The sequence below is a fragment of the Primulina tabacum genome, chromosome 12 (genome assembly GCF_025594145.1).
Source record: "Primulina tabacum isolate GXHZ01 chromosome 12, ASM2559414v2, whole genome shotgun sequence".
Lineage (NCBI taxonomy): Eukaryota > Viridiplantae > Streptophyta > Magnoliopsida > Lamiales > Gesneriaceae > Primulina > Primulina tabacum.
Genome location: NC_134561.1, coordinates 38,978,178 through 38,996,105, shown reverse-complemented (window position 1 = coordinate 38,996,105; position 17,928 = coordinate 38,978,178). Strand labels below are relative to the sequence as shown.

General features: G+C 38.5%; 1 protein-coding gene and 1 pseudogene across 1 annotated transcript; one reads left to right on the top strand and one right to left on the bottom strand.

Moving 5' to 3' along the window:
• Nucleotides 1-466: 466 nt before the first annotated feature.
• On the bottom strand, nt 467-4,724 carry LOC142520444 (uncharacterized; annotated as a pseudogene).
• A 5,313-nt stretch (nt 4,725-10,037) lies between these two features.
• LOC142520443 (protein ROOT HAIR DEFECTIVE 3-like) lies at nt 10,038-11,268 on the top strand. The gene is made up of 4 exons (XM_075623419.1): nt 10,038-10,068; nt 10,707-10,821; nt 10,924-11,020; nt 11,118-11,268. Exons 1-4 carry the CDS (start codon nt 10,038-10,040, stop codon nt 11,241-11,243), a joined length of 369 nt encoding a protein of 122 aa, XP_075479534.1. The 3' UTR covers nt 11,244-11,268.
• Nucleotides 11,269-17,928: the final 6,660 nt, after the last annotated feature.

Below are 17,928 nucleotides of genomic sequence, written 5' to 3'. Positions count from 1 at the left end.
CATGCAGTTGGATTACGTCGTCTTAATTTTGGACCTTACAATTCATTCCCCCTTAAATAAAATTTCGTCCTCGAAATTAGAACTTACCGAATAGATTTGGATAGCGACTCTTCAAGTCCCTCTCGGTTTCCCAAGTAGCTTTCCTTCCGAGTGATTCAGCCACTTGACATTGACCATTGGAATGACTTTGTTTCGCAATCGTCTTTCTAGTCTTGCTAAGATCTGGACAGGTCTTTCTTCATATGTCATATTTGGAGTTAATTGAAGAGGTTCATAATTAAGCACATGTGACGGATTCGACATGTACTTTCGCAGCATTGAAATGTGAAACACATTGTAAACTCCTGCAAGCGCTGGTGGCAATGCCACTCTATAAGCTAGTGTCCCAATCCTCTCCAAAATCTCAAACAGACCTATAAATCTTGGACTAAGCTTGCCTTTCTTGCCAAAGCGCATGACACCCTTCATAGGTGCTATTTTCACAAATACATGGTCACCCGCTGCAAACTCTAAGTCTCTTCGTCTTTTGTCCGCATAACTCTTTTGTCGGCTTTGTGCAGTCTTCATTCTCTCACGAATTTTGACTACAAGCGCGGCAGTTTCTTCAATCACATTTGGACCAATATCTCTTCTTTCCCCAACCTCGTCCCAATGAATAGGAGATCTACATTTTCTTCCATAAAGTGCCTCAAAAGGAGCCATCCCGATAGATGATTGGAAACTATTATTGTAGGTGAACTCCACTAGAGGTAACTTTGGTTCTCAACTGCCTTGGAAATCAATAACACATGCTCGCAGTAGATCTTCCAAAATCTGTATAACTCTTTCTGACTGACCATCGGTTTGAGGATGGAACGCTGTACTGAACAATTACTTGGTCCCCATCGCTGCATGCAGACTTTTCCAAAAAGATGACGTGAATCTCGGATCCCTGTCAGAAACAATAGATACAGGAATCCCATGCAGACGAACTATCTCTCGAATATACAAGTCGGCGTACTGAATCATGGTGAATGTCGTCTTAATAGGTAGAAAATGCGCTGATTTTGTAAGACGATCTACTATCACCCAAATGGCATTCAAACCCTTAACGGTCTTCGGCAATCCCACTACAAAGTTCATAGTGATATTTTCCCATTTCCACTCGGGAATAGGGAGTGGCTTCAATTTCCCCGCTGGTCTTTGATGCTCTGCTTTGACTTGCTGACAAGTCAAACACTCGGATATAAATCTCAGAATGTCCCTCTTCATGCCTGGCCACCAATATAACAACTGCAAATCTTTGTACATCTTTGTACTTCCCGGATGGATGGAGTAAGGTGTGTCATGGGCTTCCTTCATAATAAAATCCCTCAAGGAATCATCACTAGGAACCCATAGACGATCTCGATAGCGAACTAAACCATTCACCACTGAATATAAATTCCGGCCCTTGGCTTCATCTCTAGCTCTCCACTTTTGCAACTGCTCATCAGTGGACTGTCCATCTCGAATTCTATCTCTCAAAGTCGACTGAACTGATAATGTGGCAAAATTTGGGGCATCGCCCCTAGCATACACTGTAAGGTCAAACCGCTGTATCTCGGACTGCAACGGTTTTTGGAGTGATAATTGAGTGATAACTGTTGCCTTTCTGCTCAATGCGTCTGCCACTACATTATCTTTTCCCAGATGGTAGCTAATGTCACAATCATAGTCATTCACTAACTCAAGCCATCTGCGCTGTCTCATATTCAACTCCTTTTGGATGAAGAAGTATTTCAAACTTTTATGATCGGTGAATATCTTGCACTTCTCCCCATAAAGGTAGTGTCTCCAAATTTTTAGTGCAAAGACTACTGCTGCAAGCTCAAGATCATGAGTAGGGTAGTTCTTTTCGTGAATTTTCAGCTGCCTCGACGCATAGGCAATAACTCGGTCGTTTTGCATCCGAACTACGTCCAAACCAAGTTTAGAAGCATCGGTATAAAGAACATAATCCCTTTGCCCTGATGGCATAGATAACACTGGTGCTGATATCAAGGCTTGCTTCAACTTGTCAAAACTGTCTTGACACTCGGGTCCCCAAATGAGCTTTGCATTTTTCTTTGTCAAGGCGGTCATAGGTACCGCTATAGATGAGAAAACCTGTATAAACTTGCGATAATAGCCAGCTAGTCCCAAGAAACTACGAATCTCGGTGACACTCTTCGGTATTGGCCATTCTTTCACTGCTTCCACTTTACTCGGATCAACTTCCACGCCATCACTAGAAATGATGTGGCCTAAGAACGCCACTCTATCAAGCCAAAACTCGCACTTGCTGAACTTGGCATAAAGCTTCCTGTCTTGCAATACCTGCAGTGCGATCCTCAAGTGACGGCTATGATCCTCTCTGCTCTTGGAATAGATCAATATGTCATCAATGAATAAAATAATAAACTGATCCAGATACGGCTGAAATACGCGATTCATGAGATCCATGAAGATTGCTGGCGCATTGGTCAACCCAAATGGCATGACCATAAACTCATAGTGCCCATATCTCGTGTGAAATGTCGTCTTGTGTACATCTGACTCTTTTACCTTCAATTGATGGTATCCAGATCGCAGATCAATCTTAGAAAATACCGATGCTCCTTGCAACTGATCAAATAAATCTTCAATTCTTGGCAGTTGATACTTATTTTTGATAGTGACCATATTAAGCTCTCGATAATCAATGCAAAGACGCATGCTACCATCTTTCTTTTTCACAAATAATACCGGAGCGCCCCATGGAGAATAACTAGGGCGAATGAAACCCTTGTCTAGCAATTCTTGGATTTGATCTTTTAGCTCTTTCATTTTGGCAGGTGCTAGACGATAAGGTGCTTTTGATATAGGAACTGTGCCCGGCATTAGATCAATAGAGAACTCCACTTCACGGTCAGGCGGAATGCCAGAAACGTGCTCGGGAAAGACGCTAGGAAAATCTCTCACAATATCAACATCTTCTAACTTCTGACTGAAAGATGCACGTGCAGTAGTGACACATGCTAGGAAAGCTTGGCATCCACGCGTAATAAGCTTCCTCGCACATAGACAAGAGATAATGTGCGGCATTTGCTTGTTTCTCGCCGCCTCAAAGACAAAAGATTTACCACTAGGTGGCCTAATAGATACTGATCGCCGACGAAAATCAATCGAAGCTCCATTTGCTGATAGCCAATCCATCCCAAGTATAATATCGAATTCGGGCATAGGAATCACAATAATGTCTGCCCGAACAACATCTTTGAATAACCGAAGCTCCAGATTCTTAACAATCTTAGACGTGAGCATAAGATCACCGGAAGGGATAGTAACTTTGAAACCCAAACCCATATCTTGAGGAGTAATATTCAATCTTTTGATGAATGTTTCAGATATGAAAGAATGTGTAGCTCCTGAATCTAGAAATGCATAGGTAGCTACACCTAGAATGATGATCCTCCATGCGGCGAAAGATGTCTTTCAAATCTTTTCGTTTTGAATCTTAACGATTTACTATCATTAATTCCCAAAGTTATATGAAGATTTCGTGTTGGACTTAAACATTTCTTGAAAAATTGCATTTTAGCCCTCCATTTTTTTTATTTTTTGGAATCAAAACATCCATAAAATATGGCACAAAATTAACATCATTTTCTATGGTTTCTAAAATCATAACTTAAATCCAACTAATTAGAACATGCAACCTAATTTCCACAAGGTTAAATCTTGTTCCCAAATCAACTTTAATAACCAATTTAACATTTCATGCAATAATAAGCAATATAAAAATGTTAAATGACTAGGTTACCCGTAATGAGTGTAGTGTCTGCCTCTTCCTCAGCTTCCTCGGCATTCATAACATAAGCTCGGGCCGTAGTAGCTGCTTTCCTCTTTGGGCACTCGATAGCTCTGTGTCCAGGCTCCTTGCAGTAGAAACATTTAAATGATCCCCATTCACATTTTCCCAGATGTAGGCGGTTGCACTCCTTGCATGGCTGTCTCTCAGCAGGCTTGGGTGCTCCTGGATTTTGTGGCTTTGGTGGAGCTGGCTTTTTGGCTAGACCTTGGGGCTTTTGAGGCCCTTGAGGTCTAGGGGGACTCGTATATGGCTTTTTATTCGGCTGATTATTATTCTGAAAGTGCTGCCTCTTGCGCTGAATCTCAAAATCGATGTCCTTCAAAGACTGCTCAGACTGGAAAGCATAAGTGACGGCAGTAGAATAATCCAAAGGACGCATCATCATAACATTATTCCGGATGGTAGGTCGTAGACCATCCATAAAGTGTCTAAGTTTCTCTTCAGCATCCCTGGCAATAAGAGGTACAAAATGACAGCCCCTATCACACTTCTTGACAAACTCAACAACAGTCGAGTCTCCCTGACGAAGGCTCATAAACTCTCTCTTCAGTCGTCCTCTAACATCAGCCGTAAAATACTTCTCATAAAATATTGTCTTGAATTGAGCCCAAGTAAGAGTAGCAAGGTCAACACCGTGCTCGGCTCCTTCCCACCATAAAGAAGCATCGTCCCTAAATAGGTAAGTGGTACACCTCACTCGGTCCGCATCCCTCATATCTAGATAGTGAAAGTGTACCTCCAGTGAACGAATCCAATCCTCTGCAGCAAAAGGATCGGTAGTGCCAGAAAATTCCTTCGGCCCTAGCCTCCGGAATTGCTCAAAAATATCATGTTGTGGCCTACGTGGCTGCTGTAACTGCTGCTGCTGCATTTGTTGCAACTGCTGCTGCTACTGCTGCTGCTGTAACTGTTGTTGCTGTAACTGTTGCTCGAAGAGACGAGCCATCCCCTCTAATGCACGAGTAGCAGGATCCCCTGGTGGTGGTGGCGGCGCATTTCCTTGATGATTCACACTGTTTTCGGCTTGGTTTCCATTAACGGTGGCACGTCTAGGAGGCATTTTATCTGAACGTTTTCCAAATTCTAACGTAACCAACATGCATTTAAATCTAAGTTTTCTAATCATGTGACATATCCTATCCCATATAGTAATTTAAGCATGCAAAGCATAATACAAAAAAAAATGTTCGTAAACATGTACAATAAGCATAATATTCATGAAGTCATGGAGTTAACATCTTACTGAATCATATAAAACATGTAAAAACTTACAACTTTGAGGCTTGACGACTGATCTTTCCAGCGCTAATGGGGGCACAACCCTTTACAGGACCTTTGCTCTGATACCAACTGAAACGTCCTGCCCTTTTTATTTCTTTTAAAAGTACTAGAAATTTTTTTTTCTAAACACTCAATTTTCGACCATGTACATTTACCACATGAAAATATTTTTTTTTATAAAATATTTTACCCCTTTAAAAATAAACACCCACCAACTAGTATTTAAAAATCAAGTGCAATAGTCATAAAATGAAATCGTCAACTGTTTTACCAAACCTAAAAAGCAATAAGTTTGAAAAGTATAGCTCATACTAAACCTCTCAAAAATCTCTCAAAAAGCATAAATAAATAGTCTTAAAAATCTTTAATCATAAACCATGAGTCGTAAATCATAATGCGGAAAAAGTAGAAGCGCTGGTCATCGGGTTGTGTGCGCCATCAGTCCAGTCAAATCATCTGTCAAGTCCTCCCTCAACCTCACCTGCATCCATCACACCTAGTGAGTCTAAAGACTCAACACACCATAATCTTTATAGCAAATAATACATATAAAACCACATACAACAGCGAAAATACTTTTACGTAAAAATAACTTTTCATGACATGCAAACATAAACTTTAACTTTTTTCTTTTTCCTCAATATGACATAAACCTTTAACATGATCATGAACATTTTCTTTTTCCTTTGTTAAATTCAGATCGTTAATTGTGACTTTCCTGACATGACATGAACATGAAAAATCGATGGATCCATCTACATGAAACCGCAGTACTGGGCGGCGGGAGAAACCAGCAACACTCTCACCGGTCAACTGGGCATTGGCCTATCCTGATCGAATAGAAATACGATATCGGTGTTCCCTCGGGGGCCTTTTCCCATAATTGGATTTTCTCTGGGGCCTTTTCCCCTCACGATATTCACATTCTTACCGTTACCACATATTCGTAATGATGAAAATACGATCGTCGGGCTCACACTGGGACCATCACCCTCACGACATCTCCAACATTAACGAATTAGTCACAATTAATTCACTTCCTTCAACGTTTACATTCTCATCACTTTATAAAAATCATGCATAACATTTAATTTTGTTTTTGAAACCAAGCATGCAACATGTCTTTTAAATGTCTTCTTTAATTCATAAAATCTCATAGACATTTAAAAATCATATTTTAATCATGAACATTTCATAAACATTTAAAAATAATCATAATATAATAAAAACATCATTTAGGGCACTGCCATGACCTTTACATATTTTTAGGTGTAAAAAGACCGTTTTACCCCTGGACGTAAAATTTCCCGTTTTTTTTATTTTTTTCTTGATTTCTTGACTCTTACATGTCCCAAATAATTATTTAAGCTTGCATGAATTTTTCCATAATTTTATTTAGCCTAAAATCTAGAGTTTTTCATTTATCTTTAAATAATTGTTTTGACGGTGTTTTAATCCCGAAAAATCTCAAACTTTAATATAAAATTCCTAAATTCAAAATTTAATCTTATAATAATTATTTAAGCTTAAAACTAATTTTTCATAATTTTATAAAGCTTAAACTAGGCGTTTCAATTAACTCGTTACTTAGCGTTTCGTGCGGCGATTAAATCCCGAATAAATCTAAAACTCGTTATTTTGATCCCAAATTTTAAACATAACATTTTTAAGATTTATTCTACCCTTCCAAGTCATTAGCCACCCCCGTGGACCCATAGAATCAATTTTTTTTTCCTTTAAAATCTCGTTTTTGACACATTAACAAATCACCCGAGCCAACTCCCGATTTACTCGAGCCACGCCCAAGCCACATCGAGCCAAAACCTAGCCAACCCATCTAGGGACCCTACTATGCAAGCACAGCCCGAAAACCAGCCCTGGCCCGCTCCCAAAACCTGCTGAAACTTGAGCCAATATTCTGCATGTGTGTGTGAGTGCTTTTCCGCTTGTGTTATGTTTCCTAGTTGCCTAGGACTCTTCCAACCATCTAACCACCGACCACCCATGACCCTTACTGACCCTAGACCACGCTCAAACCCGTGCCAGCCCAGCCCAATCCCCTGGACCAGCGCACAAATAGCCTGAAAAGTTCAGCAGCCTGCGCGTTCCTAGGTTGCTCCCTCACGTTTCATGTTCTGCTCGTGCCCTCCTTGAACCAAACCATACCAGACCCTGCCCAGACCCTTGTGCACCCCCTTAGGACCCTGAGGACCTAGCCTAGCCCAGCCTTAAGCCCTTGGCCGAGCCCTCTCTTCTCCCTGCATGAGCAGCTCACCTGCGCTATTTTCCTTTGGGCTCTCGGGTGGAGTCCTAGCTTGCTAGGACTCCTCTCCAGCCCTTCATTTCGAGTCCTAGCATGGCTAGGACTCCTTCCCAGCCCCTAACCGAGACCCAGCTGTGACCCAAGATAGGTCATGCATCAATTTTTCCCTTGTACCGATCACATGCTACAATATTAAACAATTGGTTCCAGCTTTGTCCTATTCACGTGTGCAGCATATTGGTGTGATTTAGAACTCTCTATAACATGTAAAAAACATCCGTTTTTAATTCTAATCATGGCAGCCCCTTAGGTACATAAATTTCATGATTTTTGGATCAAAACCCATGCTTTAAAAATCACATATGCTTGGAAAACGAAAATATATCCAAGTGTTCCTTTTTTTCATGCAAAACAATTTTAATTATTTACTATGGTGTGAAAGATGAGAAAAAAGAAGAAGTATGGCGTGACTTTGCGTTTTATACGCTCGAATAAACGTTGACGACGAAGAACGGGCAAGAACTTGGCTTGTTTCCACTTGAACCCTTCGAAAATTCTTTGGATGATATGTATATGTGCCGTGTGTGTGTAAGAGAGGGGTGGGGAGAGTTTTCAGATTTTTAAAGAGTGTGTGGCCGTGTACTTGGGGAACAAAGGGGTGGGTAATAGTTGGGGAAGGGGCCATGAGTTTATGAGGGTGGGGGAAGAGTTTGATCTTGTTAGATTTGTGATGGAGAAGTGGGCGAGAGTTTGTGGAGAAAGTTAGGGGAAAATTGCATTTTAAATACTTAATTATTTTACTAACAAGGCTTAGGCATATTAGTGGTTTAATTAGGCCCATTAGTTTTTAATTAAAATACAAAAAAATAGTTTTGTTTAAATAAATTTGTGAATTTATTAGCCGGGTTGCTCATAAGTTCGTATTTTTGTTGAAAAATCAATACCGATAAAAATTACGTCCCGGCGTATAAAATCACATAAAAACCCCTTATTTTTTAAAAAAATAAAAAGCATCACCCATATTTTAAATAATTAAAAATAATTATTTAATAAAAACATTTTCTATTTTTTTTCAGCCCTCGGTCTTCGTTCCTCGATCACGACTTGAATATTCCTTAAAAATACAATTTTATGCATGATGATAATAAAATCATATTTAACATAGAACCATGTATGTCACATAATCAAATAGCAATTAAAATCAGTTAATTACTCATTTTTCATTATTTCCTAGATTTGCATGCAGTTGGATTACGTCGTCTTAATTTTGGACCTTACATATTTCATATATTTATAATAACTAGAAGACATGTACGTGTGTTGCACGTGTGGAACATACAGAGATGAAACATACAATAACTGTAATATCTGAATTTTTTATGATATATTTTGAAATTTTAAAGTTCTATACATATATCACGTCATTGAAAAAGTAGCTATAAGTTCTACATGTATTCATCGAAAGAAATTTGACATGGCATAAAACACAAAGATAATTATAATATTTTTAAAAAAATTTATTTTTCGAGCAAAAAATATATTTATAAAACATAAATAAAATTTTAAAATCTTATAAATCATTTTAAGTAACTATAGATATAATAATATTTGTTTCACATAAAAAGGATCTGAATTCATTATTATTCATCATTTTTTATCATTTGATATATGTAAGAGTAATTATTTCACATAAAATAAATTTAAGCTCATTTTCATTCTTTTGAAGTGTTCTCTCATAGCATCAAATAATTATTTGGGTTTGTCATGCATAAAATTTTATGGTTTGGGGGCGTCAATGAAATTCTCATTATGTTCATAATTAGTTTTGTATATGGCTTTGCACGGTACATCACAATTATAATAAATAAAATTTTTGTCTTGGGTAACAAATATAACATTTGACCTGAAGATCAAGAAACGTTTGAACTAAAAAATTAATTTTTCACTATCATTAGTTTTGTTGGGTTAAGCGTGCATGAATAAAAGTAGTACTGAGGAACTCTGAGGAATTTATTGATTAACAGACGGAAAAAACAAATAAAAAAACAAAGAAATATATATTTATTATTATTATTTACATTATTCATGATATTAATTTAATCAAGTTTAAAATAAAATTGGCACAGAAAATCCTATGAGGCTGTTTCGTAGGTCAATTTTGTGAAACATGTCTCCTATGTAACCTGAATAATGAAAAAACATTTTTTTTCACTTTGGAAATGATTGGGTCGACCTGTATAAGGATAAATATCAATGAAACCGTCTCACAGAAGACTTACTCAAAAATTGGAGAACTACAAATATTTTGAACAATAGTGTAAACTTCATTAAAGATATAATTTTTTTAAGAAAATAGAGGGCTAAATTTAATTTAGATTTCTTTAATTAATAGATGAAAAAAACAAATAAAGTGACATTTATTAATGAATATTATTTAATGAGGATAAGAAAATGGAAGATAAATTTAAATGTCATTCGAAAAATGACAGCTAAGTTTTCATTCAAAAAAATGGTAGCTAAATTTCATTTTTCTTCAATTTATTTTAGAAGTCATTAATGGTTAGGAAAAAACAAACAAAAAACATATATTTATTAATGTTACCATTGTGAATTTCATTAAAGATATAATTTTTTAGGAAAATGGAGTGCAAATTTCATTACAAACATGGAGGTTAAATTTTATTTTTCTTCAATTTATTTTAGATTTCATTAATTAATAGATGAAAAAAACAAATAAAGTGACATGTATTAATGAATATTATTTAATGAAGATAAAAACATGGAAGATAAATTTAAATGTCACTCTAAAAATGGTAGCTAATTTTTCATTCAAAAAATAATAGCTAAATTTCATTTTTCTTCAATTTATTTAAAAGTCATTAATAGCTAAAAAAACAAACAAAAACATATATTTATTATTGTTATCATTTTGAATTCCATTATAGATATAAGTTTTTTTTTTAAAAAAAAATGGATTGCAAATTTCATCACAAAAAATTAATGTTAAATTTTATTTTTCTTCAATTTATTTTAGATTTCATTAATTAATAGATGAAAACAAAACAAACAAAGTGACATGTATTAGTATTAATAAATATTATTTAAATACAAGGCAACAATATCAGATAAACTCGAGTAACTGTTTTTAGAACAAGCCTAACTGCTGCAAGATTGTATGCTTGTCTTCCTGCCACTTGTCCTAGACGTTGGCCAAGCGTCCCAAAACGTCCACACAACTGTCCAAACATCAGATTCAAGGCTTACATGTGTCCAACGCATTCACCAACTCGAGTTGACTTGCTTGCACAGCCAAGTCCAAGGTTACAAAGGAAAAATTGGTCTCAAATGTGGAAGATTATGCCACTGGATTGGTTGAAGCAAAAGCAAAAGAAGAAGCCGGAAGTTTGATCCGTATGAAAGACAGGTCTTTTGCAGTGTTTTCTTAATATATTTATTTAAGAATATATGCATTTTGGATCTTTTCTTTATGTATATTTGTTAGGAACTAACAGACTAATGTTGACAGGTTTTCGACTTTATTTGGCCAGGACGCTGACTCAATGCCACGGGTCTGGACGGGAAAGGAGGATATTCGAGCAATCACCAAAACTGCTTGTTCAGCTGTATGATATGCTTGAGCAAAATTTCTTGTGTGACTATGCTTTTGTCATCTAATGGGACATTTACGGTTTTTTTTTCCACTTACATATGGCTCACCAGTCTTTGAAGCTGCTGTCAATTATGGCTGCTATCCGCTTAACTGATGATGCTGATACTGTGGAGAATACCTTGTCACTTGCTCTTTTGGAGCCCAGAAATGGGGCATCTACAACAAAAGTGTTCTAGTGGACCCTATTGCCTCGAGCAGTTGTGAAAAAGGTAGCTAGTTTGTGTTGGGATATTCGGTGACTCTCAAGCTATGGGCTGCAAACTATTAGCCCAGTGGTTATGGGCTTGGGCCAAACCAAGTCAATTGGACAAACTTGTAGAGCCGAGAAGACTGGAGACTCCAGGACAAAATATATATATCTGGACTCCAGGAGAAGACCGACAGGGGGAAAAACACGCTTGACAAAGATACACGAGAGAGGACTCTGCACGCCAAAGGAGAGGGAAGATAGTTGAGGGAACAATCTCGATTGTAATTCAACTGAAACTCATGGTTATGCAAGTGTAAAACTCTCTGTGATATTAATACAAGAAGTTGCTCCGTTCTTCCGTGGATGTAGGCTATTTCAAAAGCCGAACCACGTAACTCGATTGTCTTCTTGATTGCGGTTTTCATAGTTCTGATTCATTGTGCATGCATGTACGTGAATTGTGGTACTTGATCGATTATTTTTCTAACAATTGGCGCCGTCTGTGGGAAACGAACCCACGACCACGAAGATCAAGAAGATGGGTTCTATGAAATACGATATCGAGAAGTTTTCAGGAAGCAATGACTTTGGCCTCTGGAGAATCAAGATGAAAGCCATATTAATACAGCAGGGATTGGTAGATGCACTCAAGGGCGAAGATGCGATACCAGGTGATTCGAAAGAAAAGGTGCAAATTCTTTCCAAAGCACAGAGTGCCATCATCTTGTGCCTCGGAGATAAACCGCTCAGGGAAGTATCAAAAGAAACTTCGGCTGCTGGCATGTGGAACAAGCTCGAAAATCTTACATGACCAAATCCCTAGCCAACCGCTTGTATATGAAGCAACGCTTATATTCATTCAAGATCGGAGATGCAAAGAATATATCTGCACAAATTGATGAATTCATCAAAATTCTGGATGATCTTGAGAATATAGATGTCAAGATGGAAGATGAGGATAAGGCTCTAATCTTGTTAAACTCCCTTCCAAGCTCATATGAAAATTTGCGAGATGCCATGCTGTATGGCAGAGAACAGACCATCTCACTAGAAGAAGTTCAGTCGGCAGTACAAGCCAAGGAACTACAGAAGAAGATCCAGTCTAATGGACATGTGCAAGGTGAAAGCCTCGCAATTCGTGGGAGGAATGATATGAGATCCTCAAGATCTAAAAGAAACCGATCAAGATCCAAAAGCAAAAACAGATACAAATGTTTTCACTGCCACAAAGAAGGACATTATAAAAGGAATTGCCCTGATAGGAGAAAACAATCACAAGAAAAACCAAAGGAGAATGCCGAAGCTGCTGTGGCTTGTGATGGGTATGAATCTGCAGAAGTACTCTCCATATCAGAACAAAGTCCTTGCAATGATTGGATACTTAATTCGGGGTGCTCATTCCATATGTGCCCTTCCAGATCATGGTTTGAAACCTTCACTGAAATCGAAGAAGGTTTGGTATTACTAGGAAATGACATATCATGCAAAGTGAGGGGCATTGGTTCCATAAGACTCAAGATGCATGATGGAATGGAGAGAATTCTAATTGATGTGAGATATGTCCCCGATCTCAAAAGAAACCTGATCTCTTTAGGAACACTTGACTCAAGTGGATATACCTGCAAAGCTGAAAGTGGCGTACTCAAGATTCAAAAGGGGTCACTAGTGATCATGAAAGGACTCAAGAAGAACTCCTTGTACATACTTCAAGGGTCGACAGTGATAGGCAAGTCTGTTGTGGCTCAAGCCACTAAAGATGTATCAAAACTTTGGCACCTCAGGCTAGGTCACGTAAGTGAGCAAGGTCTAGCCCATCTATCAAAGCAGAACCTGTTGTGTGGTGATCAAGTTCACTGTCTGGACAAGTGTGAGTATTGCATCCTTGGAAAAGCTAAAAGAGTAAAGTTCACAAAAGGAAGTCATACCACCACAAGACCATTTGAATATGTACATTCAGACCTATGGGGCCCCTCGAGAACCCCCACACATGCTGGAGGAAGGTACTTCATGTCCATTGTTGATGACTTCACAAGAAGAGTGTGGGTCTTTGTACTTAAAACCAAAGATGAAGCATTGATCAAGTTTAAAGAATGGCTCATTGTGACTGAAAATAAACAAGATAAGAAGCTCAAATACTTAAGGACGGATAATGGTCTGGAGTACCTATCACAAGAATTCAAGGAGTTGTGCAGAACCAAAGGAATCACCAGACACATGACAGTTAGTGGTACTCCCCAACAAAATGGACTTTCAGAGAGAATGAACCGCACCCTACTTGAAAGAGTAAGATGCATGATACTAAACGCTGGTCTTCCAAAGACATTTTGGGGAGAAGCCATAACCACTGCATGCTATATAATAAACAGATGCACGTCCAGTGCAATCAACTATAAAACCCCAATGGAATTGTGGAATAACAAACCAGCGAACTATTCAAAACTGAGAGTCTTCGGATGTCTAGCCTATGCACATGTTAAGCAAGATAAGCTGGAAGCAAGGGCTAGAAAGTGCATCTTCATTGGATATCCTGAAGGGGTAAAAGGGTACAAAGTCTGGAATCTTGAAAGCTATGGTCCAAAATGCTTCATTACTAGAGATATAACTTTTGATGAATCCAAAATGGGCTATCAACAGAAAACAAATTCTCCTGGAGAAAATAAACTGATCACTGATGATATACAAGTCGAGGTGGAGCCCACTAAAGACACCTCAACCGTTGAGAATGAAATAAATCATGAGCCAAGTCCGGACCAAGAAGTACAAACTCATCAGACAGAACATGATTTGAGATCATACAAGTTGGCCAGGGATAGACAAAGGAGGGAAATAAAACCTCCAGACAAGTTTGGGCATGCTGATATGATTTATTACGCTCTGACAGTAGCAGAACAACTGGAGCATGATGAACCGAGTTCATACAAGGAAGCAGTATCGGGAAAGAATGGACTTAGGTGGATCAAAGCCATGGATGAAGAGATGATCTCTCTGTACAAAAACAAAACATGGAAGCTTGTGGATAAACCTAAAAACCAAAGAGTGGTTGGATGCAAATGGATATATAAAGTTAAAGAAGGAATGCCTGGGGAGAAAAAGACAAGATACAAAGCACGGTTAGTTGCAAAAGGTTTCACTCAACAACAAGGAATAGATTTCAACGAAATATTCTCTCTCGTGGTTAAACATTCCTCTATCAGGATTATCCTATCCTTAACAACACAATTAAACCTTGAGCTTTAGCAACTTGATGTAAAGACTGCCTTTCTCCATGGAGAACTCGAGGAAACAATCTATATGAACCAACCTGAGGGCTATGTCAATCCCGAAACCAGTGAAAAGGTGTGTCAACTTACAAAGTCTCTTTATGGACTTAAGCAAAGTCCAAGGCAATGGTATAAGAGATTTGACGAGTTCATGCTGAACAACAACTTCACGAGGTGCAGCTATGACAACTGTGTGTACATATGCAAACAAGGAAATAAGATCACAACTTACCTCCTCTTGTATGTAGACGACATGCTAGTTGCCAGCACAAGTAAGACCAACATGGAAGCTGTTAAACAACTTCTGAGCTCAGAATTTGATATGAAGCAACTAGGAGAAGCCAAAAAAATCCTAGGAATGGAGATCAAGAGGGATAGGAAGCAAAACAGACTTTTCGTGTGCCAAAACTCATACATTCGTAAAGTACTTCGAAGGTTTAACATGTATGAGTCCAAACCAACCACTATACCTATGCCTCATCATCTTAAACTCTCTCGTGATCAATCCCCTGCTACTGAAGAAGAAAAAGAAAACATGCTACACATCCCTTATGCCAGTGCAGTTGGAAGTGTTATGTATGGAATGGTTTGTAGCAGGCCTGACTTATCTTACAGTATGAGTGTTGTGTCAAGATATATGGCAAATCCTGGCGAAACCCATTGGCATGCCCTAAAGGGAGTGTTGAAATATTTGAATGGCTCAGCAAATGTTGGACTGCTATTTGAAAAACAGATTGGCATGGAGAATCCTATAGCTGGATATGTGGATTCTGACTTTGCTGGGAACATAGACACAAGGAAATCCCTTTCAGGCTTTACATTCACTATGTATGGCACAGCCGTGAGCTGGAAAGCTACATTGCAATCGGTTGTAGCGCTTTCAACTACAGAATCAGAATACATAGCTCTCTCAGAAGGGATTAAAGAGGCACTATGGTTGAAAGGAATGGTGTCTGAATTAGGCATACCTCAGGACAAGGTTGTGGTGCATTGCGACAACCAAAGTGCAATACACCTATCTAAACACCAAGTGTACCATGAAAGATCAAAACACATAGATGTTAAGCTGCATTTTGTTAAAGATATGACATCTAAAGGGGAAGTCCAGGTGGAGAAAATTGATACAAATGACAACCCAGCTGATATGATGACCAAGTCACTGCCACAAGCCAAGTTCACACATTGCATGAACTTGGTAAAGGCAGTGAAATGGAACTGAACAGGTAACAAGAAAGGAGCAGCCAACCTTGGAGTCAAGGTGGAGATTGTTGGGATATTCGGTGACTCTCAAGCTATGGGCTGCAAACTATTAGCCCAGTGGTTATGGGCTTGGGCCAAACCAAGTCAATTGGACAAACTTGTAGAGCCGAGAAGACTGGAGACTCCAGGACAAAATATATATATCTGGACTCCAGGAGAAGACCGACAGGGGGAAAAACACGCTTGACAAAGATACACGAGAGAGGACTCTGCACGCCAAAGGAGAGGGAAGATAGTTGAGGGAACAATCTCGATTGTAATTCAACTGAAACTCATGGTTATGCAAGTGTAAAACTCTCTGTGATATTAATACAAGAAGTTGCTCCGTTCTTCCGTGGATGTAGGCTATTTCAAAAGCCGAACCACGTAACTCGATTGTCTTCTTGATTGCGGTTTTCATAGTTCTGATTCATTGTGCATGCATGTACGTGAATTGTGGTACTTGATCGATTATTTTTCTAACAGTTTGCATGTTCGCTTCTTTCTATATTCTTCCTACTCATGTTTATGACGGCCATGGCCAACGAAGAATCAAGTTTCTGCGACTCAAACTGTGCAGTGAGATGCTCAAAGGCAGGACGTAAAGACCGGTGCCTCAAGTATTGTGGTATTTGTTGTGAGAAGTGTTATTGTGTCACACCCGAGACTTATGGAAATAAAAAGACAAGTGCCCTTGCTATAGAGACATGAAAAATTCCAAGGGCAAACCCAAGTGCCCATGAGTGCTATATTTAAATTGTATACATGATCACCGTCGGCAATTGTGAATGCATTAAATGCATGTCGGGAGTGGGCAGAAAAAACGTGGCCGGGCTGCATCTATTGAACAAAACGAAATTTCGATGAAAAAATAGTCTCCATCATGTTATGCTACTTGATAACCAATACTTCACTTTCTTTTAAGAAAAAATGTTCGCTTCTTTCTATGTTTAATTTGCATCTTTTTTACAACTGCCACCAGAAATAATTGAGTTGAACGTTATATTGGCCAAACTTCTGTTTCTCATCTTTTAGGAATTTTCGTTGCAAGTATCCTAGAACAAATAACTGATAGATTAACATTGTTTTATGTTGTATTGGATTGTGACAATGTTATGTTAAGTGGAAATTTGTCCTTACTTTTCCTATACGGAGGATTCAAAATTGTTTTCCTTGCTCTTGCATCCTTTCATCTAAACAAGATTTTATCAATTAAAGCTCTTCAAAGTTTAATATATTGGTATCAAATATTTCTGGTTTATTAGATAACATGATCTATAATTTTAATTTAAAATTACCAACGGTGGCTTATTTATTATTTTATTTACTGAACATGCTATTAATCCTTGTCAATTTTTTGCACTTACATCAAGAGTTTCGTAACAATTTATTATAGTCGTCGATATGTTTCTTGCAAAATAGGTGTCCGTTGGCATGAATATAGTAGGTTTAGTCGGTGTTCTTTCATTAATTTATTGTCAAATAGACTCTAGGAAATGGAATATATATATACTATATTGTTGCAAGACTCTTGATAAGCACGAATTATATAGCGTTTTAAGGGCTCTATTTTGTCGTATTCGTGCTTATCTGGCGTATTTATTCCGAGTTTTGCGCTTAATTCGTGTTATTATTGTTATTCGCAGGTTTGACCAAAAGATGATAATAGCCAAAGAAAACAAAGAAAAGTCAAGCGTCGCAATGCCATGTCAGAAATACCCGGAAAAATAGGAAAATAGAAGAAGAGAGAACCCGGACCCATACACGGACCCCGTGTAAGGGTCCGTCCCTCATAAGCCGAAGGAAGACATTGACAGAGCCTACACGGACCCCCTGCTGGACCTGTACCCGGGGTCCGTGTCATCTATCCTCGAGAATGAAAAAAATAGAGAGTGTACACGGACCCTGAGACGGACCTCTACACGGGGTCCGTGTCCAGTGTTCCGGAAGAAATTTTGGGCAGAGTCTACACGGACCCCTTCCCTGATGCATGCACGGGGTCTGTGCCCTTGAGATCAGAATCAGATTTTGGCGAAAATTTGTTAGAGATTTGGAAATAAATAAAAGGAGGAAAAACCTAAACTTTTAGGACGTTTTCGGAGATCAGAAAAGGGAGAAAAAGAGAGAAGAACTTGGAGACTTTTGAAGGCGGCGACGGCTTGGAAGAACGAG